The sequence below is a fragment of the Lissotriton helveticus genome, chromosome 8 (genome assembly GCF_964261635.1).
Source record: "Lissotriton helveticus chromosome 8, aLisHel1.1, whole genome shotgun sequence".
Taxonomy (NCBI): Eukaryota; Metazoa; Chordata; class Amphibia; order Caudata; family Salamandridae; genus Lissotriton; species Lissotriton helveticus.
This window is the reverse complement of record NC_136069.1, coordinates 731,533,796-731,559,281: the sequence shown is the minus strand read 5'-3', so window position 1 is coordinate 731,559,281 and position 25,486 is coordinate 731,533,796. Positions and strand designations below refer to the sequence as shown.

Here is a 25,486-nt window from a genome sequence, read left to right as displayed (position 1 = left end):
TCCAATGCTAATTGACTCGCCCAACTCTTTATTACGGAGGGAATTAAACGCGATTTGCAAAACCAGGTATATCCCCATTGAACAGGGAATTGAACAACCCTGTCTTACAACATGCCCCATGGGTATTGGAAGCCCTCAGATTAGGAATTCGCATCAACCTAATAAAAGTCCACTGGAAATCCCAATTGTAACAACAGACAAAATTACCACTCAGGGGTTAGTACATCCTTATGTTCCTACCCAGAGCATAAAACGTAAAGGTATGAAATATAAGGGGAAACCATCGAAATACCGAAAAATAACCTCAAACCCCTCTTTGGTTACCGCCACCATCACCCCCGACACACCTAAAGTGGGTCAAATACTGGAAACCCCTATATCCCTTTTACCATCTATTTTGTTGGCCCACTTTGAAGATTTGGTAAAAATTCTATTATCCCCGCTTATCGAAAGGTTAGAGAGAATTGGGGAAAAGCTCTCAACAATAGACAACAATACCAAGCCAACTAAGTCAAATAAGCAATCTCAGAGAATTGCTGCCTCAAAAATCTCTGACACGACTGCACACAGCAAAATTGCCCAGAATAACCCTTTTGATCCTGTACTATCAGTTATTAAAAATAAGGAGGTAGCCAATGAACTGACAATGGCACATAGTTCTGTTCCCAGAGCTGGAAGGTCGAAAGTAGGTAAATGTTCTGTTGGGCTAGCCGGGAGTAATAGATCCATAAATTTACCACCAGAGGCAGCACCCTACGTATGTGTCCTGTCGGGAGTGCCCGTGCTTGCCACCGGGAAGATTGAAGGTCACCAGGATCTCAAAAATAAAGTCCAGTTTTGGCTGACAAAAAATAGACCACTTCCATCCAACATCAACGGGGCAATCCTAAATGTCAGAAGGGTGGGGTGGATAGGCTCCCGTCCTAAGAACATAGCGGGAGACCTGGTCATTGTCAACTTTCGGGACAACCTGGTTGTCCCTTATCTGCAAAGCTGGGAGCCACAAATAGGAGACGGGCCTATATCAACACTTGAACTGTGCGATTTCTACCTAAGAACTGCATACTCGCCAAGCATTAGGTGGAGCGTAGAGGGATACCACTGGGAGGGTAGGAGGGGTCCTGAACCAACTAGATATCAGCAGTTACCTCCCTATAACTACTAGAACCTACCCCTTGGCCCAGATATGTACTCTGATAGAACTAGGATATCACTCCTATCAACTTTGTATTGTTTTATTGTAAGGAAATCTGATGTATTTTTATTTAAAATTGTATTGTTATTTTAATGTAAATTAATTTTGTATGCTTTTATGGTTAATAATCTTAACCGAATAAAGTACTTACTGAGACTGAGTGCCCTCTTAGGTATAGGCTCCAGCAATAGTCCAACCGGAAGCTATCCCTTGGACAGGTACTTGAGATTTATCACAAGCAAAATTGTAGCCCTTTCGACCCATGGCCAATGGTCCTTCAAACTCTACTTGGTTAAAGTTATCCCTGCCCGGATTGTATTTGGTTTTAAACCATTGCAGCAAATTCAAGCAATTTTTAAAGCTCGAGCAAGGCCCACACACTCAACTAGCACTCCACTGTCAAAGAATGTTAAAGCGATCTGAGGTGTGTTAAGATTTAAGCTGAATGTTTGTTGTCATTCTCCTGCGACAGACTACTTTTTCAATGTTTACTCATTTTACACAATTCTAGGTTCAGTTTTTAATAATTGATTGGACAAAAGAATTGCATATCAGCAAGTAATTAACAGAATATTCTCTCGAATTGTTCCGTTATATTTTGCTTTAAACTTCTTTTTGTATGCACAAACATAGGATTGTTTTTTAATCATATATTTGTCAAAATTTTTTGTATACTAGCAAACAATTAGTCAAATGATCTCTTTAATTGTTTTGCACATTTTATGATGGCCATATAACGTAACATATCATAATTGTTTTTTTAGTAAAATAGTTATGGTTTTAATTAGCTGATAAAATAAACTTTAAAAAAAAAAAAATTATTTGCATTTTATCAAAACTCAACAGTACAGTCGTGAAATCAGCAGTAGATATACCTCTATTCCCACACCCACCCACCTCAGAGCCCCCATTTTCTGTCACAGTATACAACATCTCAGTTCAAAGTCCATTGATATACGGCACACTTCTCTCATCACATCCCACCCTGAGCTCTCTCGTCGGCGCTCTTGCGCCCGGATAGTCAGATTTTCAATTCCCCCCCCCCCTCACAACCCCCCGTCCAACCCGTGATAATGTCGCCATTTGGACCAGACCCTTCGAAATTTCTTCGGGCACCCCCTCGCTTTATATGTCACTCTCTCGGCCGCCATGTAAAAGTCTAACCCTCTTCTCCATTCTTCTAATCCTGGCGGCTCCGGTGACCCCAGTACTTCGCAATATCCCTTTTCTCTACCACAGTGCAAGAACCAGGAAGGTGAGGAGTGGGCGTGGCAGGTCTACCTCATTAGTCATGCCCAATAGTGCCAGCTTGCTCCTGTTGGAGCGGGACCCCTAAAATCTCCCCCAGTTCCGTGAATATGTGCGTCCAGTAGCTTTGTATCATGTCACAAGCCCAAATGGTGTGATAAAAGTCTCCGTCGTGCTAACTGCATCTAAGACAGTGTGAGTCGTCTATCTTCCCCATTCTGTGGAGTCGCACTCTATCATAGTAGGTTCTATGCAGCACTTTAAACTGAATAAGGCGTAGTCGTGATTTAATTGCCACCTCCCAGGGATGCATTAACACAATATCCCAGTCCAGATCGTCCATGCCTCCCACCTCCGCCTCCCACACTTGTCGAAGCCTTGCCAGGCTGATAAAATAAACTTAAACTTAAATTTCAGCACTACAAGGATTCAGAGTTCTTGGTTTCTCCACATGCTCCAAAAGGTCCTAGGCTGCATGTGAGAAGTTGGCCTGGCATACGCTGTCCACTATTTTAGTGGGCACCTTGCACCAGTCCATACAACCCTTATTGATGATAAATGTAAGACCATCTTTATTGAAAGCTATCCTAGTGGTAGCTATGGAGAGCAGCCTTCAGGCTAAGTCTTAAAGGAGTGTAAAGCAGCTTGGTTTACCAGATTATAACCTCTTGAATGTCTAAATGAATGGAGAACCACACAAGGGAGATGTATCAAATATATGCATTTATTACTAAACAATCTCTTGTAATCTCTTTATGAGATTACAGAGCAAAGTACACAATTTATATGCAATCGAACCTCAGTAAATAGCACAATATACACTGGGCCCCGGGGGTAACCAAACCATATATTAAGAAAGTGGTATAAGAACCGCAACTTGACTAGACACAAGGCCTAGAGCCTGTAGAATCGCTGGGACCACAAGGAACCACCCAAGGTAGTGACAAAGGGGACCCACAGGGGATGTGTGCAGTGTAAGAACACAGCCACGAGACGCCGTTAGCTTCTATGGGTAAAGTCCCGGTTGAAATTTTAAAGATTAAGGACACTTAGGGGAGGACTTTGAGCAAACCCCTTTAGACTTAAGGGGTTCTAGGGCCAACACCCACGGGAGCACCGGAGTACTTGAGTTACCTCACCCAGGGAAGCCGGGTGCATAGGTGTCTTTTGGTGTCAGGAATCGTCGTTGATTTCAATGGTGATATGCTGCAAAATGCTACTGCCATGGACGAGAAGAGTGTCTGTGTGATCCAACCCTGGATCGAAGATGTGAGGAACCTGAAAGCAGAGGCGACCGAGTCTGGGTCCCTTGCAAGTGACAAGGGGCACGATAGACGAATGCCCACCAATGTCGGGTCAATAGGCAGAATGAAACATTTCCTGGCTAACGTAACGGAAAGTTTCAATTCTATCAAAGACTCGGAAGCGAGGATTATGCCTTCTTTCTCCACTTTAATGCATAGCAGCAAAGATATACAAAAGACTACATTTCTCATGGAACAACGGGAACATGTAGTCAAACAAGAAACAAGAAACACCTGGTAACAACCAATCGTAGGTCCATCACCAATGTCAAATCAGGGCACAGGCAGCCCAACATAGTTCTTCAACAGTGTCCTCTCCTCCTCTTTCTGAGCGCGTAGACAGTCACTCTCCACTCTTCAAGTGTCTTGTTTGTTGGAATCCGAGCCTGAGGGTAAGAGAAAACACATTACCAGAGGAAGCACTGGGATAAAAAGAAGCAAATCAAGCACAATGCAGTAGAAGAGCACTTATAAGCATCAGACTTAACTTTATTACTTACTGACATACGGGGAGGGGTCTCCTCCAGGAAGCCATGGCGGGATAATCCTCGCCTCCGAGTCCTTAATAGAATTTAAACTTTCCGTTATGTTAGCTAGGACATTTTTCATTCTATGTCAGGACTGGAGGTGAGGATTATGCTTGTTCAAAGCTTGCTCACAACCAAATGAGCCATATTCAAGACCGGTTTGAAATAAAACCGCTTGAATGTGGAATCTGAAGACCAGTCCGCCGCGTTGAGAATATCCTCTAGACGCGCCCCATGACTAAAAGCCTTCGAAGCCATGGCACCCCTTGTGGAGTGTGCTCCAAATTGGTTAAGGTTAATGCCAGCTTCCTGCATCACCCAACGCACCCACCTGGCAATGGTGGGTGAGGAAACTGCCTTAAAGGGCTTCCGCAATGAAATGAGGAATTGTCTTTCGCCAGGAGGCGGAAGCTCCTCCGTCATCTCCTCATAGGCTTTCAGGCAACAAACTACACAGAATCCGGAAACTGAGGGTATGAAATGGATCTAGTGTGGCACTTAATGTGTCTGAGTAAAGTAAACGTCACTCCCTCCGGAGTAAAAATCCTGCCAGAGATATCAAGGGCTCGCACATCTGAAACCAGTCTACAAGAAATCAGGCACAGGAGCATGGCCAATATCGCTGACAACTCTTTCCTGGAGAGGTATCTATTGTGCTGCCAGGATAAAAACAGGTTAAGGACCTGATTAACGTCCCAAAGGGTGGAATAACGCGGCACCGGAGGAAGGGAGAGGCGAATGCCGCGCAACAATCGGCAAACCAAAGGATGCTCATCCACTGTAGCCCCATCAACAGGCCCATGGCCGGAAGAAACAGCCGACCGGAAAGTGTTAATGGACCGATAGGCCAAACCCTCAGAGGCCAGCTGGGCCAAAAACTTCACTATGTGGTCCACATCTGTGACCAAGGGATCAAAACTCCATCGCAAACACCAACGGGTCCATCTGTGCCATCCGGACCTGTATTTCTTAACAGTACTGTCCGCCCATGCCTTCGAGATAAAGGATTCAGACACTTTCGAAAGGCCCGGGGCTTCCCATCGGCACCTGAAATCTGCCACGCCATGAGCCTCAGAGAATTTGTGGCCACCAGAGGGTGGAGACCCGTCCGGACTCAGGAGAGTTGGAAAGCGGGGGAGTAGGATTGGAAAATCCCAAGAAAGTTCCAGAAGAACTGGAAACCATACTTGAGACCTCCACAGCGGGGTGACCACCACGAGATCCGCCGCTTGTCTGTGAACTTGCGCAGTCACCCTCGTGATCATCGCAAAGGGTGGGAACACGTAACCCATCTCCGCACTCCAATTCTGGAGAAACCCATCCGTAGCATCCGCGAGAGGATCCGGTCGCCAGCTGAAAAAACGTGGGACCTGATGATCCAGCCTGGATGCGAACAGGTCCACCGCTGAGATGTTGTCCATTTTTAGAATCCCACAAGACTGAACTGAATCTTTCATCCAGCAACGTACTGCGAAAGACCCCACCAGAAGTTCTAAACAATTTATGTGTAACTTCTGTTCTCCGGGAGACCACAATCCTCCTGTAGAGAGATCTCCGCATCGGCTCCCCCAACCTAGCTTGCTGGCATCTGACTCTATAATCATATCTGGAGCGGACCCGCAGATCGCTCTCCCGTTCCACGCCTTCATGTGGTCCAACCACAACTGAATCTCGGCCCTTGCCTCTACGGACAAAGCGACCTTGTGAGAATACGGATATCCTTTTTTAAGGAAAAACCCTTTGAGGCGCTGCTTTAAAGGAGCGGGCCCGGGAAAATTGCTTGTATTGATGCGGACAAAAGTCCCATCACTCGAGCCAGCTGGCGGAGGGAAATCAGAGGTTTTGACAGAACCCGACGCAATTCGTGACTGATTTTGGTCACTTTCCTGCCAGGAAGACTGAGCGTAGATACAATGGAGTCTATGACGAACCCCAAGAATGTAATGTTCTGGGTCGGTTGCAACAGAGATTTCCTCTCGTTGATCACAAATCCTAGGTCCTGAAGGAGGGACACAGCCATCTGCAGCTGTTGTAGCAAGCGGTTCGGACAGGCCGCCATCAGGAGAAGATTGTCGAGGTAAACGATCATCCTGACTCCTCTGGACCATAAGAACTCCACTACCGGCTTGAGCACTTTGGTGAAACACCAAGGAGCCGAGTAGAGCCCGAAAGGGAGGGAAGTGAACTCGTAAGTGTTGTGGTCCCAGAGGAACTGAAGAAACTGTTGGTGGGGCGAGAAAATCGGGACCACCAGATAAGTATCTTTGAGGTCCAGACGGACCATCCAATCGAGGGGTCGGAGCACGTCTCTGAGAAGATGGATTCCCTCCATCTTGAAGTGGCGATAAACAAGCCATTGATTGAAGTCGCTCAAGTTTATCACCGGTCTTTTCCCGCCATCGGTCTTGTCGACCAGGAAAATGTTGCTCAAGAAACCCCGGGCATGCCGGGTAGTGCGGCAAATAGCACCCTTCTGGAGAAGGGAAGAAACCTCCTCGTTCACCAGGAGAGCCTTCTGCACGGAGAACTGAATAGGACGTGGCGGAGACGCCTGCACTGGAGTCCCCTCGAACTCTGTGAAAACCCCTCACAGTTTTCAGAACCCATGCATTGTGCGTGATGGTCTACCACACCTGAAAACATCGAGCCAAACGCCCCCCCTATGTCTTGTGGGGAATAAAGGAGAACTCACCTGGGCTAGAGGCTGCAGCTCCTCCGCAGTATCCTCTCCCTTTACCTGTTTTTCCTCGAGTGGGGTAAAAGTTCCCGAACCTGGACTGGTCCTGGTAGTTTCCAGAGCCTCTCTGGTTGGTTTGGCGTTATTGGTGACCGGCCGAGCGGCCCCGTTCTCAGCCGGCCCCGCGAAAAACACGGGGAAACACTTTTTTGATAGTGGACTGCGCCCGGTCAAGCGAGGTGAAGGTGTTCACAAATTTACCAAGTTCCTTGACGAAGGGCTCACCAAAGAGTCCACCCTGGGCCACTGCGCCTGCCTCAGAATCCGCCAGGTCTCCCAGCTTCGTGCCAATCTTGATAAGAAGTAACCGGCGGCGTTCTGTGGACAGGGCACAATTTACGTTGCCCATAAAAATCACAGCGTCTCAGGGAAAATCATAGAACCGGACTCCTTGGCCTCTTCAGCCATATCCAAGGTTTTTGTAATCGGGCCCAGGGCATCCAGGAGTTTATCCTGGCAGGCCCTCCAGGATCTGTCTATTCCCTTTTTGGGGTCCCTAATAAACTTCTGGAGGAAGGTGCCCATTCGCGGGTCAATCTCTGGTGTCGTAGCTACTTTCCCATCCAGGGAGGGGCGAGGGCACTCCACCCGCTAACAGTTGCGGGCTTCTTTTTCAAGGGGGCGCCGGATGTGAGCAGCCACATACGCCGCCACTTTATCAGCTGGGGTCCATTCACAGGTCCGTGGGTTGACTATATCGTTGGGGTCCAACATGTCTGCCATGATGGGTGGCTCTTGGGACGTCCCTGGAGTTGGCTGAGGGGCCGGGACTGAAGGCACGGGAACCTGGTTGGGTGGCGGAGATGGTCCTGGGACTGGGAGGAGAGGGGGGGGAGGACTGTCGGCCGACTGGCCATAAAGGCCTGACGAAGGCGGTCAAAAGCATCCCGGTCGACACCCGCTTTGCGGGGACTCTTAGGAAGGGGTGGAGCCCAGAGTGTCCTGGGAAGGCTGGGGTGAGGGGGTGGCAATCTGCTGCGAGAGCTTAGAAAAAAGCCTGCTCTATTTGTCGTGACAGCCTATCTTCTAAGGGGGAAATGGCTTGGTCTACCGCCTTGTAAATAGAGGTATCTACTGCCTCAAAAAAGGCGTCCCCCGAGGGTGTGTCAGCGAGGGGGTCTTCCTCCTCTTGATACTAGTCATATCCGTCATAATAGTCCATGACGCCACACAGCCAGTACAACTGTAAAAGGAATGAGTGGGTTACCACAGGCCTGTAAACAGAGGCTATTTTCCATGAGGCTGGGTGGCAGCCTGACAGTTTTAATGCGGCAACCGCAAATCAAAGGCTCCAAGCCCTGGGACAAAAATTGGTGACAAAGATACAAAACCCTCTTACACACAGGGTAATTGTTCTGGGCAAAGTCCCCTTTAAGTGTAACCCCTTTAAAATTACAAGACCTAAAGAGGCGTTCTACAGCTTTAACAAGCTGCCAATACAGGCTCTGCCTTGCTATGCACTCAAGTCAAGGCACAGAGCGTGGGGCACAACAGTAGCAGTAAAAAGAGCTTCGGAACCGCAATACACCCGGACGTTCTCCTCAGACCAAGGCTCCGGAACGGTCGTGGGCGCGACATTTGAAACTCCCTGAAGAGAGTTCAAACGTCGGGCCTCGCCCGCACTGCCTCCTGCGCCCTCTAGAGGTGGGAGGACTGGGAACACCACCAGCACTTGGCCGCGTAGCTACGGGGAAACCGTAACTGCTGCAAACTCCTCTCCGCGCAGCACGCCCGCTGCGGGAGAGGAAGGCAAAACCACACGGTGAAACGTGTAACGAAAAAGCAAGACTAGCTCAAGGAAATACCACAACCGTGCTAATCAACCGCCTGACATGCAGCATAAATCTAAAATACAGTGCGGAGCAAAGAATAAACCGGCATCAAATGCAGATAAAATACAGCGTGAATAACAGTACATCAAAAGAAATCACCGCATGTAGCGGCGCTTGTTAAATTAAAATGTCAATCACCACAACAAAGCTATTAAACAAAATAAAGCCTGAAGGGTACTTATCTTGCTGCGTAGCAGCGAAGAAAGAGTAGCAGAGGACACTGTTGAAGGACTATGTTGGGCTGCCTGGGCCCGATTGGACATTGGTGTTGGACCTATGATTGGTTGTTACCAGGTGTTTCTTGTTTTTTGTTTATTTTTTCATCGAATGATACCCCTACTTTTTTCGTCAAGGCACTCTCATTGATTTCTACTTTTGCCTCCGGCCGAGGGTGTTTGTACCTTTGCTATAAGCTAAATAAAACTCTCATTTGTTATACATGCACCAGTATTCTATCAATCATCGCTCATGTGTTAATGGAAAACCTGAGGAGCGCTTTTTAGGTGCTGCCCTGTATCGCAGTGGAAGAAGTTGCCATCTTTTTGCATTTTCTCCAAATGAGTACGCATTTTATGTATTGTTTTGAAGTCTCTCGCACCCATTGCCCCCTACATTCTGTAATTAATGAGCTCGATAATTTTCGAAAGATGTGGGGGTTTGTTTCCTCGATATGGAAGGTAGATTTTGCTAGACCCACCCTGTATTGTGGCTTTATTCACTAATTTGTTCTCTCCTCCACTGTATTCGTACCCCTGGTTTTGGGCTGTATGTAGATTCAGAATAGGCACAACTTCTCTAGGCCATCTGTCCGTACATTGGCAAAGCAATAGGTTTCGTCAATGCAAAATCTGTTAGCTTGTCAATGTTTTTTTTTATACTGTGCACAGCAGTTAAGCTCCTGAACAACATGTAAAACATAAAAAAAGCATTTGCAATTCAATAGGTCTTGCATTACTGAAAGTTTGAGCTATTGGCGTAGCAAATAATAATGCACGGTGATGCAGCGATATTTTCTATAACCATATCACCTTTCCCTGAAGTACCAAATCATACATTACTCATCAGTGGGGCCCATGACACTGCGAGTTACTCACAAATACTTTCATCCTACTTCATGGTTCGTTGTGATTCAAAGGAGAGCTGCTGGATCATAGCGGAGTGTCTAAATCAAAACTAAACATTTATACTATATACACCTGCAGTTTAAACGAATTTTACCATGGTTTTTATTAATGAGACCATTTATTCAGACACACCACCATTATGGTCAATGGATCTGCTAGTAAAAATTAGGCTAAGGAAAATACAAGACCAGTTTAATTCTCCATATATCTGACTTTTATTAAAGCAAAGTTTAGCATGTCTAACTGTTAATTTGCATTATTTATTTCTTTATTCAAAAAAATACCCTTAAAAGAGTAAAGTTTTATCTCAAACCGTTATATTCATTTATTTAAAGGATTCAGAAATAGATATTATTATTTAAGTTTCAGGACACAAGTATTAGCAAAAGACAGATAGTTCCCAAAGTTCATTTTCTCCTAGCTCCCTAACTAACAACCTCATCTAAAACTCATTTCTCATTTAAAGCAAATAGAAAATTAATTCAAAGTCTTACATCTCTGGAAAAATCCGCATTCCGACAGCATCTCAGGAGGAAATCGAAAAGAGAGTTTTTTCTTAAGTAAAGTCACGTCTTTTTATACCCTATTTGACTAACTTTATCTATCTACAAAAGTAACTGTCAGTACAAACTCAAGTCCTGATTGGACAATTTGAGGGTGGATGAGCATCACCTCATCATTCTAATATTCATTTTCTGTAGCATCAGCTGAAATTAAAGAGTTCTTTGTTTTAAGAATGTCCGGCCTAGTCACGTCCTCAACTTGCAATATGAAGTTCCTTTTCCGCGATTTATAATTCAGATGTCCATATTTTGTTGGCAGTCATCTGGACTTTCAAGGCATGCTGTCCTTGAACTGTTTTCGCTCAGGCACAGGCAGCTCACATTCCGTCTCGGCTCTAGCCGCACATGCGCAGTATCTTTCACTGTCACAGTAATTGAAAGCCTCCATTTTTTAAGTAGGCCTCACAAGCCAGAATGGGAACTATCATAGAAACAAACACAAATAAATGTTAATTATTGAAATATAACCCTTCTGTTTACCTCCCCCCATACTAAGGTTTTCCCTGTTAGTTGTTACCTAGCAAATAACCAACATATATGCATGGTATGCTCACCTGTCTTCATGTTTTTACCACAAAATACATAAACAGAAAGCACATGTATGCCGCTTTTGATTAAGTTAAAGCTTTTGCATTAGTAAACACCATGACAACATTACTAAATTAGTCATAGTTTTCCATGCAAGCAGATTAATATTCCCACGTATATTTGTGTGTGCATTCTATACTACGTTGATTAGTATATCAAACCTCACAATTAATAAAGGTTACATTTATGAGAAAATGACTTCGCGAGGGGTATTCAAAATTTTGTTTCTTCACTTCGCTCCATCAAAGGCCAATAGCTCAAGTTTTCAATAATGCGAGACCTATTGCATTGCAAATGCTTGTTGATTCTCTTGTTGCTGATTTTTGTTATATTGCTAGAATGTTCCCGCTTTGTCTATCAATAATGCAAATGCTATATCACCTTCTTTATACTGTTTATCAATTAACATTTTCTAGTCTTAAATAATCGGATTCCCTTTAAAGTTACTCTTTCTTTAGTATCTAGTATAGGGGGATCACCAGAGATTACTCCTCTCTTGAGATGAGATCATCAATTGCACCTAGCACACTAGGGACTGGATCCTTACTGCTGCATGAATTCCCCCATGGAATGCAGCTCTGTGCCCTGAATTAATAAGTACAAGAGATATGATTAGTGGTAAAGCAGACCGTTTGAAGAATAATCCAGTCATATTTCAGTTCGCTTGTTCACATTTTTGCTTCCTGCTAAATATTTTTAAGTCCTCTTTTGAGAGAAAGGTCTCTGATAGATGACTCTACATCAGGGTTGGAAGGGTGGATAAAGGGCTTCAGTAACTTACTGCAAGTTCTCAACTGGCTTAAATATGGTATGTATTCTCAATGAGGCATTATAAATATTCTGAGAAGTGTATCACGTAAATTATCCATGATGATGTACATTGTTTTGTTAGAGTTCATTTTGTTATCTAGAGTCTTACTTTTTTGTAGCTAGAGTGTACAATTGCCTCGTTGCACTACGTTATGCAAGGTTGCACTTAGTCTCACACCAATGTTTCCCCTTGGTTGGCTCCCAGTAATGACCCTCCTGACTCGCTCAGAGGCGGTTGCTCCCCACGCTCCCTGGCTCCTGGCATCGCTCCCTGGCTCCTGGTATCGTAGCGCTTCACGCTCCCTCCGTTAATTGCTGCTGTCAGCTGTTTTGCGCAGCGCTCGCTTTGAAGGAATTGCAGTTTATAATATTGATTGTACTTGTTTGCTTCATCGTAGCACTACATTAATTTAACTGATCCCAATTTAACGTTGCTCCCATTGAAGGAATTGCCGTTTATAACATTGACTGTGCTTGTTTGCTTGATCGTAGCACTGCATTAATTTAACATTGCTCCCATTGCCTACATTGTGATTAGGAGCTGCCTGGTACGATAGATAAAGCACACTGTATTTCACTGATCGCATTGCTTGTCAGTCATTTGTGCCCAGTTGTGCATCTGCCCATTCCTTTGAGACACCACAGACTGTGCCCCAATCTCGCCCTGTTTCGCTTTTGCTTTGCAGCCATTTTGTTGTTGTTGTGCCTCGTAGCCCGTTCCTCCGCCCCGCTCCCGCCTCCCAGCTCCTCCTCCCTCGCCCCTCCCCCCTCCCAGCTCCTCCTCCCTCGCCCCTCCCCCCTCCACTATCCACTTATGACAGATGCATCTGCGCGCAGCGTCCACGCGCAGCGGACGCACCCCATGCATGCCGAAGGTGCGCCAAAGGTAAGCCTGTCTACGCCCGTCTGCGCCTGGACCGCACCCAGCGCCAGCCCCCTTGGCCCCCGCAAATTCCACTCCGCCCGCATAACGTACGACGCCGCAACCCTTTCAGCACTTAACCCCGGCCGCCCACCAAACTGCTACCAAGCCGCCCCAGGACACACCCATGGACCCTTCACCTGCCACTCCTGCAAGTTCGACTGCATCAGGACCCACACCAAATCCACAAACTCCAAACAGAGTTCCGACAGTAACCACCTAAAGTGCATCCTGCTCAACACCCGCTCGGTCCACAGACACGCCATTGAACTCTGGAACTTACTCGACACTACATCGCTGGATGTCGCCTTCCTTACAGAAACCTGGATGAACGCCTCATCAACGCCCGACATCGCCATAGCCATCCCGGACGGCTACAAGATCATCCGAAAGGACCGCACCAACCAAACAGGAGGAGGCATCGCCATCGTCCATAAGAACCCCATCCGCATCACGACCAGTTCCGACGATTACCTCGCTACCGCCGAACACCTTCACTTCCAGATCCACACCGACCCCAAGACCACACTCAGAGGCACCCTCATATACAGACCACCAGGACCCCGCACACAATTCAGCGATGACATCACTGACTTCATCAGCCCACACGCCCTCCCCTCCAAGGACTACATTCTACTGGGAGACCTCAACTTCCACCTGGAAAAGAAAAACGACTGCAACACTACCACCCTTCTGGACAACCTGGCCAACCTCGGACTCGAACAACTTGTCTATACCCCCACCCACTATGCCGGACACACGCTCGACCCAATCTTCACCTCCAGCAAGCACATCTCCTTCAATCACACCACAGCTCTCCACTGGACGGACCACAGCTGCGTTCACTTCAACTACAAAAAGACCACGACCCACAGCCCCCCACAACCTATCCACCGAAGAAACTGGAACAAAATTACCACCGACCAGCTCTTCACATCGCTTCACCAAAACACCCCTGCCAAATCATCGGACCCAAACCAAGCAGCCACCAACCTCACACAATGGATCACCCACACCGCCGACGAACTAGCACCCTTGAAAAACCATCAAATCAAGCAAAGTAGCAAAAAAGCCCCCTGGTTCAACGATGACCTAAAAAAATCCAAGAAGTTCTGTCGTACCCTCGAGAAAGCCTGGAGAAAAAACCCAACCACTGACAACCTGGCCACCTTCAAGAACACCACCCGCAAACACCACCAACTGATCCGATCCACCAAGAAATCAGCATTCAAGGATCGCCTTGACAACAACGCCCAAAACAGCAAGGAACTATTCAACATCGTCAAAGAATTTACCAACCCCACCGCCGGCACCAACGACATCACTCCCTCCCAAGACCTCTGCGACTCCCTAGCCACATTCTTCCACAACAAAATCGCCAACATACATAACAGCTTTGAAAACCAGTCCGAAGACCAGTCCACTCCACCCACCGCCGAACCTAAACCGCCCTCTAACATCCTTTGCGCCTGGAACGCAATCACCACTGAAGACACCATCTGCCTGATGAACTCCATCCACTCGGGATCGCCAACAGACCCATGTCCCCACCACATTTTCAACAAAGCAGACTCCATTATCGCACCCCATCTCCGTGACGTCATCAACTGCTCCTTCAACTCCGCTACCTTCCCGGAAAGCTGGAAACATGCCGAACTCAACGCCCTTCTAAAGAAACCCACAGCAGACCCCACTGAACTTAAGAACTACCGCCCTATCTCGCTCCTCCCATTCCCTGCCAAAGTCATTGAGAAAGCTGTCAACAATCAGCTCGCCGCCTTCCTAGAATCCAACAAATCCCTCGACCCCTCACAATCCGGCTTCAGAGCCAAACACAGCACCGAAACCGCCCTCATCGCAGCAACAGACGACATTCGAACTCTACTGGACAACGGAGAAACAGCTGCCCTCATCCTACTTGACCTCTCCGCAGCCTTCGACACAGTCTGTCATAGCACCCTCATACAACGTCTCAGCAACGTCGGAATACAAGGAAAGGCATTGGACTGGATCATCTCGTTCCTCACCGGAAGAACCCAGAGAGTCCGCCTCCCCCTTTTAGATCAGAGGCCACCGAAGTCTTCTGCGGCGTACCACAAGGATCATCACTCAGTCCCACCCTCTTCAACATATACATGAGTCCCTCGCATCCATCGCACGCCAACACAACCTCAACATCATCTCCTACGCAGACGACACTCAAGTGATCCTCTCCCTCACCAAAGACCCAAACACCGCCAAAACCAACTTACATGAAGGAATGAAAAAAGTAGCCGAGTGGATGAGGAACAGCCGTTTAAAACTGAACTCGGACAAAACGGAAGTCCTCATCTTAGGTTCATCCCCGCTGCCTGGGACGATTCATGGTGGCCACCGGGCCTGGGAACCGCACCCATACCTACGGACCACGCACGTAACCTGGGCTTCATCCTGGACTCCTCCCTCTCGATGACCAGACAAGTCCACGCCGTCTCATCATCATGCTTCAACATCCTACGCATGCTCAAAAAGATCTTCCGCTGGATCCCCACCGAAACAAGAAAGACGGTCACCCACGCACTGGTCACAAGCCGACTGGATTACGGAAACACCCTTTACGCCGGAACCACAGCCAAACTACAGAAAAAACTCCAACGCATCCAAAACGCCTCAGCCAGACTCCTACTGGACATCCCCCGTCAAGCTCACATTTCCGGTCACCTGAAAGACCTCCATTGGCTCCCCGTCAACAAGAGAATAACGTTCCGTCTCCTCTCCCACGCACACAAAGCCCTCTACGACCTAGGACCCGAATGCCTCAACACACGACTGTCCTTCTACACCCCTACCCGCCAACTACGATCGTCCAATCAAGCCCTCGCCGCAATTCCGCGCATCCATAGATCCACCATGGGGGGGAAGATCCTTCTCCTACTTAGCGGCCAAAACCTGGAATTCTCTCCCCACCCACCTCCGCCTTACACAGAACCACCTCTCCTTCAGAAAGCAACTAACAACTTGGATATTCGATAAGTAAAATACCCCCCCCCCCCTCCCCCAAGCGCCTTGAGACCCTCTGGGTGAGTAGTGCGCTATACAAATTTTTGAACTTTTTTTTAACTTGAACCATTTATGGCTTCCTAAATATTGTCCCATCACTCCGTCTGAAGTGTAAAGAGCAATTTCTCTTTTAATAATGCGGCTTTCTGCCATAAAAGCTATGACCTTAAAAGCCTCTAGATTAAGTACCATTCATCTGCCATAAAATTACAAAAAAAACACTTGAAGTGGATGCTATTTTGAAATCCACAGTCACAGCAGGCTTTGGGAGACACGGGACCATTTGTTCCAAAACCACTGACTGTAATTATATTTTATTTTTCACATCTTTGACCAGCTCAGTGTATCGCTGGCCTCTGCACTCTTTATCAAAGGAAAGTGAAGAATGGTTTCTCCACTGAACATCAAGTTATGAGGACAGCAGCACCATGGCCCTCAGCCGTTTGTTTTTTAGTTACGTAAAGTATGCTTTGGTATTATTTTACTATTGAAAAACATATATATTTAGTAATAGTACAGATCCTTATAATAGGCTAAATCTATTCACCAAATAGATAGTTCATCCCTAAACAGTAATCTTTCTCGGTCGAAAAGATTGGGACGGGAACAGAAGCAACACGGGGAGGATGGAGGGGGGAATGACAACACAACTCTGGAGGGAACACGAAAGCAATGGGGTGGAGAGCACCACAGGAACACGAAAGCAATGGGGTGGAGAGCACCACAGGGTTTGGAGGAAAGTAACATAGTGTGCATGGGTGGGGAAGCAATGTGGAGAAGCGCACAAGCGAGCACCAGAGTGAGGAGGCAGTTGGGAAAAAGAAAGCTACACGGTGCAGTGGAGAGACTTTCACAAGAGAGGCGATTTGAAAGCGCACATACGCTGAAGGAGTGCTCCACACAAAAGAAGAAAAAATGACTGCTTGAAATGCATGCAGTGGGGGCAGCAACTTAAGACCAAGAATGTAAAGAGGCAATGCTCCATGGGATAAGGAAACAAGATTGACAAGCAATAAGAAGTGGGCAAATGAGTGACAAGGAGCGCCAACCAATAATAAGCAATGGCCCAGCTCCAAGCCCCTCTATGTTCTTGATAAGCCTAAATATGCCTTGCAACAGACAGCTTGTGCTCTTACTAGCAGGCTCGACCTAAAAACAAGAGGATCTCAACTTAGATTACACATAGGAATTAAACTTGAGGGCGAGGGAAGGGTCTGAGAGGGCAAGACTGTGCGTGTGTAACAAAATTGAAACAGATGGACAGCAGAAACCAGTCAAGATAAGAATAAAGGGAATTATGCAAACAATAACTAGGAACAAACTATGCAAACGGAAGAGAGAAGAGCATATTGAAAGCGAAGAAGTGCCTTTTTCAACAAATAAACAAAAAGAAAACCATAATGTGTTGGACCAGATAGAGCAAGAGTATGGGTAGAGACTAAGCAGATGAAAACACAAAAATAGTACATAGGTTTTTGTTTTTATTATTATATAGTTTGCACCAACAGGCCGAAGTAACTAAAAATATTTCATCCTGGGTATTCCTGGCAGGCAGATCTGTTGGTGTTGCATGCGCACATCCTTATGCAAATCCATCTGAATCTTTCTCAGCTGAAGGACTAGAGTTTAAAGCCCAATATTAAGCAGACCTGGGTTCAGAAACTCAGGGAGAGAAATTGTATTCTCACATATAAATAGAGATTACAGGCAACTGGAGAAAAGAGTAATAGTGTGTGTCCCGGTGATGAAGTTGAAACTTTTTCCAAACCCCTACTTTACTGTTCATGCCTGAAAATATTTTCCCAGGCCAGTCTTCACCCTCTGGGCCCAGGCTGAGATATTAAAAATAATTGCTTGAAAAACAACTAAGCAGGCTCTATCCTGCATCTCTGATGAGAATCTTAATACCGAATATGTGCTGGTTCGCTGCTTAGAAAAGTGTACATTCTGGCTTTTAAATGCCTGTTTTTCTACAGATTTGAGACTCCGTTTTACATATGCGGTGAAGAGGTACGGACGTATGAGTGATGTGCTCACTAGCCTGTAGACTATTCTCTGAATCTGCTCTTCGTAAACCGTGCAAAACCCCTTTGAAGTTAAAAACAACTACGTCAGTTCCTTTGAGGTTTTAGTGATTACATCAGTCATATTTTCACATGTCCTGGCCATAGAAAGATCCTTTTAATGAAAGTGTGCAACAACGTTTTTGCAAAGCTACTACATGGGGATGACTGGTGTGGGAAAATACACAGAACAAGGGCTATCTATGTAACTTCCGTTAAAAAGTGTGTTGTTGTGATTTTTGCGATAAAATCGGTCTGTCTTGAAAGGATGCTGAAATCTAAGGGATGTGGTCAGCATACCACTGCAAGTAGAGCCTTGAGAAAAGCGACTGTCGCAAGGCTGTACAGCCATGTGCAATAGATGACTGAATGAACAGAGATCTGTAGTTCTATTACATGTACATCGTCCAGTCCGGTCTTCATCCGCAGGTGCTACCTGATGCCAACCAGCTAAGGTGTCATCTCTGAACTGGGGTGGCAAAGAGAGCTAAAGAACGATGATGGATTCAACCCAGATCTGTGACTGGGGGAGTGTCTGAAAAGATTCAGCGCTTGTCCATCATCTCAGCGTGTTTGCTTTGTCATCTCCATCGAACCCCGCAGTAGTATCTGAGCGAGGTGATGAGGCTTTTCCAAGATCTCTGCGAGTGGACTCTTGGACACAGCAGTAAATGCCAGGGCAAAAGCTAACCCAGTGCCCCTGATGTCTTTCATCACAAATGGAGGCAGCAACCATAGTTACTTTAAGCTGTTAGCAGGTAGTCCCTTCTTGTGGGGTCAGACTCAGGGTTTTCTTGGGTTGTGTGGGCAGGCCACTAAAGGCCTCTATCCGTGATATGCATTGAATGTGACTATAAGGCACATAGCTGTGGTTGAGACAGATGTCTGTTAACTTCTATGTGGCTCTGTACCTATGCATTCTGAGGGATGCTGAGTTGGACCGGTTGGCTGTTAGGTAGGACTCGGGCAGTTGTAGCTAATGTACTCATCCTGTGTCCCACCAAGTGGTGCCCTAAGACATCATTTGGCAGGGGAGGGGAATGTGAGATTTTAGAGATTAGTACATATTGGTATGTCCTCCAGGTCAAACTGACTGCTTTTTGACCATTTAATCTTCAATGATTTCTAGTAACACTGCTTTCCTGATGCAGTGCTTCTGAAGACCCCTTTCATCAGTCCATAAATGTACACAGTTAACTTTGGGATACTGTGCTGAGCTGTATGTGGGTCAAGCACATTTTACCTTTTAACAGTTAGTGCAACTTACTAAACAAAAAAAAGGCGGTGGATTGTTGCTTAGCAGAAGCGAGCTACATGAATAATATTTTTACTGTTGCATGGTCTGACGAGTTGATTTTGAGATGACCCTGCCCCCTTAAGATTTTATCTTTAGCTTAGGTCCCTGCTCTTGTGTTGTACAAGCAGCTTCGCCATCATCCTTGATAAGAAAATGGAGGTAAAGCAGGAAAAAGGCAAAGCAAGGAAAAGTCAGACCAATTTGAATATTTTTGTGTCGCAGAGTTAATTTCATTCCGGTTTTAGTCCTATACTTCAGAACTTTTTAAAGTTAAAGAAAGCACCAGCAGTCACCGAGACATAATATTTCATGTAATGCAGCAGATTTTCTTGCCTGCAAAATGGGTCTGTGCATCGTAGAGTGGGCTTTTAGACTAACTCTATCTTTACTGCTTTGTTATTAGATCAACATTACTTCCATAAATGCCCATATCTTTGAAGGTTGTAAGACTTTACAATGCATGCTTTTACCCCGCATGTCGTTGCAACGCACTTTTTTACCCCAATTTGATGTCGGAAGTGCTTTGGAGTTTGGAATAGTATAATTTACTATTCCAACTCCAGTCTGTTTAACAGTAGGGAAGGTGTTGGAGTTAAATCCAACATCTTATACCACCTACAGTGAGCCATTTTCGCTGAAATGGCATGCGGGGTAAAAGCATGCGTTGCAATGCATGCGTTGTAACGTTGTTTCCCATCTTTGATATAGTATTCCTCATATGTTGATTGTCTAAAACTAAGTTTTTACTGCGTGTGGAATTCTGACTTGTATTTTACTTTCATTGTGATATTGCCACTCAACCTAAAACTATTTTGGCTTTCAGAAAAACCTGTTTCTCCAAAGTCAACCACCCTCAAAAGTCCGCCTAAGGGATTTGAAACCTCTGCGATTAACAAAAGCTACTATAATGTGGTGAGTCAACATTTTCCGTTTCCTGAGAATTATGTTGAGTGTTTGGAAGATAACAATTTAGAGTGCTTTAAATTTATTTCGTGATGGTAAAAAAAATATTGACTGCACCTGGAAAAATGCCCAGAATGTTTTTTTCAAGAATGATAACTCATCAGCATCGCAATCATAATGTTTTTACTTTAGTGCCCACAGGAACATATGTGATATCCATGCATATTTTAATTCCTGTGTAGAAGAATGATGTGATGTTTTCACAGATTGATGTTGGTTGTTTAAAGTGGGTACAAAAGAAAATCAATTTTGTGTTGGCAATATCCATTTTTTGCTTGTCATTCTGCAGCAAAGTGCATCTAGATAATGTTCAACATTATACAAACTGGTAAATTTCCCTTATCTTTCTTTACCACTAGTGCAGATTTAATGACCCAGTACCATATCTGAGAGGAGCATTTGCTGCTGTTTTGTATCTTAAATTTGTCTTAGTGGGCTAAGAAAGGCTTGGTAGGCTACCAAGTCCTGCCCTCTTAGGTCCCGTCACTTGAAAACTAATTAGTAAAACTGAAACAAAAATGAAAATAAGCAAGGGCAACATGCGCCTCAGGCTGTTATTGTTGCTTTGTGGACATGTGGCCTAGCAGTTTGGGTTTGGATGTTCATTTGTGGTGAAGTTTATATGGATCAACAGTCTGGATTGTACCAAGGCACATGAAAGGAAACTGCACTGGTAGCCATCTGGAATGATCTGAAGCATGTAGTGAACAAAAATGGAGTAATATGCTACAACTTATAGACCTGTACGCAGCCTTTGACACCACTCAGCATACACCGCTATAGAGATGAAAAGAGCCCTGCATACCAGGAAATAGAATAACTTGAGTCTCCTTATCTCAAAGTAAGGCAGATCTTGGAATATATGCCTCTTTTCACCTCTGCTCCTCACACCCCACATTGTGGTGACCCACAAGGCTTGTTCATCTCTTCACTCCTGTTTAACCGATACCTCACCCCTCCTTATGGGACCTAATCACATCATTGAGCATACTTCTCAAATTTATGGAGGATGATCAAAATCATGAGCTCCACTCTGCAAAAACGGAGATCAGTACCTGTGGCCCCTGGAACATCCGTCAGTCTACCGTAAACTGGCCCAAAGAATTGGAGCCAGCAGCATCATGGGAGCCGAGAAACCTTAGAGTAACCATGGAGTTGAACCTGTCCTTGCCTGCTCATGTTAATGATATTACAGTCTGACTTTACTCAATGTGAACTCTAAAGTACGTTTTCACTTAACTTGGGGAACACCAAAAATTACAAGCCATTCTCCCCCTTGCAATATCAAGGATTGATTATGGCAACTGGCCTGTACCTGGACATACGTCACTCCATACTGTGAAAACTAAAAAGGATCCAAAACAGTAGAGCAAGATCACAATTGTTCCGCCACTCACAAGCACATGACTCCAGATTCATTTGAAGATGCTTTGCTTTTCAATCTTTGTGTCATCCACAAAGCATTTCAAGGAAAATATCCACTATACCTACAGTTAAACTTCCATCGATCGTCATACAATAGGACACTAAGTTAAGATTATCACCCTTTCTGGCTCTTGCTTTTAAGACCGGGTTCATCAAAAGATCCTCCTCCTCCTTTTAGGTGACAATATTTTAAAACTCCTCGCAATCTAGTGTATGAATCCTAAACAACTACGTGAAATTCTGAAAGGAGTGAAAACTTTTTTATTCCCAAGATAAAGAACTTTATCAGACCGATAGATCATTTGGTGCCAACATCAAATAACAGTCCTGATCCCTAATCCGCACTGGCCAGTAGTGACCAAAGTCCCAGGAACTCTGCAGTCAGATATGTCAGGATCATTGTAGCACACTCTGTCCAGAGTAACTACAAGGCAGGTTAAGCCACATGAAGGCACTGTATTGGAGGGCCAAAATACAGGATGGTTAGCCACCAGTGGCGTACAAACTGAACAGGAAATACTGTATTGGTGAGCATTGTTATGACTGGAAAAATGGAATTTGCAAACTGCAAATAAATTAAACTGCTACTAGCTGCTAAATAGTTAGCAGTATTTGGTGCACGCTACATAAAACCTATACATCCTGGCCTCCTGGTTAAAGCATTATAACAGACATGCTGTAGTATAAGAAACAGTATCATCATAATTAATTCATCATAACCAGCATCTCAACCACCATAATGGATGAGCAACCAGTGGCTGAAGAAATCTGTGACCTATAGCTAACACACTGGACTGGATATCTCAAATGTCCATCTTTTCAAGACCTGCTCACTATACTTTTCAAACAATGTTAGGATACCCCCCCCCCCCCCAATAATCCTATAACGGATTACTGTAGCACAGAGCAACCATGTAGAGCTCAACCTCTTTCCCATCTCCTTCTCTTCCATCCATCTGGCCTCCCTCCCACATGCATGCTCCCACATGCACGAGACGGTGTAGAGTAGTTTACTCCATTTCAATTGCTTTGTCGATCGGGTTAAACACAAAATGCCTCAAATCATACAATTATAATTCTAACATTAACGTCCCAAAAACATAAAACCTAGACCAAATCACCCAAAATACAATAAAATCCTAAAAAAAGGAAAAGATTATTCTAACAAGGCAGCATGATTTGACTGTATGCACCAAATGGACAGTAAGAATCTAACAGTAGGAAATACCATATCACTACTTGAACCAATTTGCGTATTCTTAGATCAGTTGAGTATTGCCTCATCCCCAGTGTTCCCACATAACTAAAAGAAACAGTTTTATCTGGGTCTTATGTAAGCCTCACAAAGGACTAATACATGGCCCACAGTTTTATTAATGTAGTTACATAGGGAGCACAGTTTTGAACTCGATTTTGTGTTGAGCCATTTGTGGCTGAAATCAGCTGAGGGAGAGTCTAAACTTCAAGTAGAACATTATACCTTGTGGGTGGGAGGGGGATAATGACCAGAAACACAGCAAATATGAAAAAACATTTTAAGTTTAAAAATGTGTCTTTTAGTCCATCAACTGGTGTATCTGAGACCCATTTTTTAATCACAATTTCCCTGTGTTTTATTTTCAGTTTTAGCACTGACAGTTGATAGCCTATCTGGGGTGGTCCAATATTAATTTAGCCTCATACAGTCAAACCATGTCTGAATACATTTCAGCCTTGGAATGTCAAATACGTTCTTTTTGTAATATCTAGTAGAGCGGTCCATCCCAAGTGCTTCAGTAGACTAAATAAGAAACCAATATAGCAGTGGTCGAAGGTTGACAGCATCAATTATCATTTTGAGGCCTAGGTCGAGCCGAAATGAAATTGTGCGGGAACTCTGCAGGAGCTTTAAAAGAGATTTAATGAATTTAAGTCCTGTCCAGATGATCCATCTCAAAATAGGCCCATACCTCAGGACCATAAAGACCATGCTTCAAGCTTAAGCTCTGTATATTTCTAACATCCGGTATATAGAGTCGAACTAGGACATTTTCAAATAGCAGCTGCTCTATGCTTTATAGTTCACTTTTTAGGATTTGGGGAGTCCTTAAATGAGAATTCGATAATCTGACTTCCAGATAGTCAAAGTCTAAGAACTTCTCTAAAGGAATACCACCTATCCTGTCGGAACCATGGAAGGATCTGTGTGGGTTAAAAGCCATTGATTTAGTTTTGGAGACATTAATCTCCAGGCCATATCCTGAACTAAATTTTAATGTTGCATCTGCAGGAAAAAAGTGCAAAAGCTTTCTGATCTGCTAGGGAAGAAGAATAATTTTCACATCTGAACAGCTGATCTATACAACCATTAATATATGAAATAGAGAGGGTAGGTGCTAAGACGCAAGCGTGCCAAATTCTTCTTTTTATTTTAATTTGGTCTGTTAGTGCCCCTTTCAATCCCATTGAACTTGGACAAAATTATTAGAATATAGTAGTATTGTTATTATAGATAATAGATTCTCAGGGACACCCTGCTCCTATAAATTCCTGTAGAGCATGTTCTTGGGAAGAGGTCATAGCCAACATACAGATGCTGCAGCTTGATGTGCACTGTTTTCCACAGAAACAGTAAAATGTGGAAAACCTTATGCGCTGTGCTCACCTTCTGCAGTCAGCATGGGAATATATTCAGAATTATAATGAAAATCATAACCATAACACAAGGCCTGCAGAGTAAATTATAAAATTCCCTTAACTACAGTTATAATTTGCCTTTCTTCTACTTTTTCCCCTCCATCACAATGCTTGGTTCTATGTCTCAAGATAAGTAGAAACTTTTTGGCCTTTTCAAAGTTGGCTCCAAAATGCTTCACACACAGGTTCATAACAAACACAACACTCAAAACCACACATTCCCTCATGGTGTAATATGGAGCCTGTTTAATAACATGCTTCAGCGGCCTACAGTGAGGTATGATGCATTGTATAAATGCTGCAATTCACAAGGCTAATTCTCATATTGTTGCTTTCATATTTTTGTGAGAGTAAAAGGAAATTATATATGGCTGTGTTAAACCTCATTCTCTATTTGGGCTCATTGATATCTGTTGTCGAAACAAGGGTATTAACACAGTGCACAACTTATCATTGTGTTTTTTCATATTGGATGTTTAGGTTTCTACGGTTAGCAAGAAGACAATGTCTTTTTTGCAACCGGGAAGGAATTTCTCAAAACAATATGTTATACAGGGCCCTATTCTTTTACTGTCTGTGGTATTAAGAAAAGAATGCTATTTAATTGATTAGTTGCAGTTCATGGTTTCAGATCAATAAAATAAATGTGATCACAGGATTTGTGAATTGTATGCTGCAATTTACAAAGTCTGGACATTCCCTTGGTCCAGGAAGTTCCAATATTTGCGTTTCCAGCATAGCATTCACATATCACTCGATATATATTTTTAATGTTTATTTTATTCGCATGAAACCCAGCATAGGACTCGCACATACTTAAAGAAAATATTCCGTGCACTACTGATGTGTAAGGCCAGTGCATACAGGTTTAGAAGCTCAGCCTGACTGTAGTCCTCTCCGTGCAGCCAAGCCCCGCTTTGCACGGCCAAAGGCTTTGTGCAGTGGGGGTTGATAACCCACTGAGGTTTGAATGCAGAACATGGCTGCAGCGGTGGAAAACAAACTGTGCACACAAAAAGCAATGTTTATGACCTCACAATATGTTTACTACATTTATTTTAGTCTCTATCAAAGTGAAAGGATGTAATATGATATGAAATCTCATTTGTGAGATGATTTACAACTTTTTTTGTTGCATCTGTTTCATTAAGGTTGAGGTCATGAGCCTTGCAT

The 25,486-nt window shown here is 44.6% G+C and overlaps 1 protein-coding gene across 4 annotated transcripts in view; it reads left to right on the top strand.

Moving 5' to 3' along the window:
• Positions 1-25,486, top strand: part of ARHGEF7 (Rho guanine nucleotide exchange factor 7) — a 951,496-nt gene that overhangs the window by 317,862 nt on the left and 608,148 nt on the right. For all 4 annotated transcript variants that reach the window (XM_078657529.1, XM_078657531.1, XM_078657528.1 and 1 more), the window contains one exon: positions 20,073-20,161. In XM_078657529.1, the coding sequence (XP_078513655.1) occupies positions 20,073-20,161 (89 nt within the window). The remainder of the gene's footprint in view (positions 1-20,072; positions 20,162-25,486) is intronic.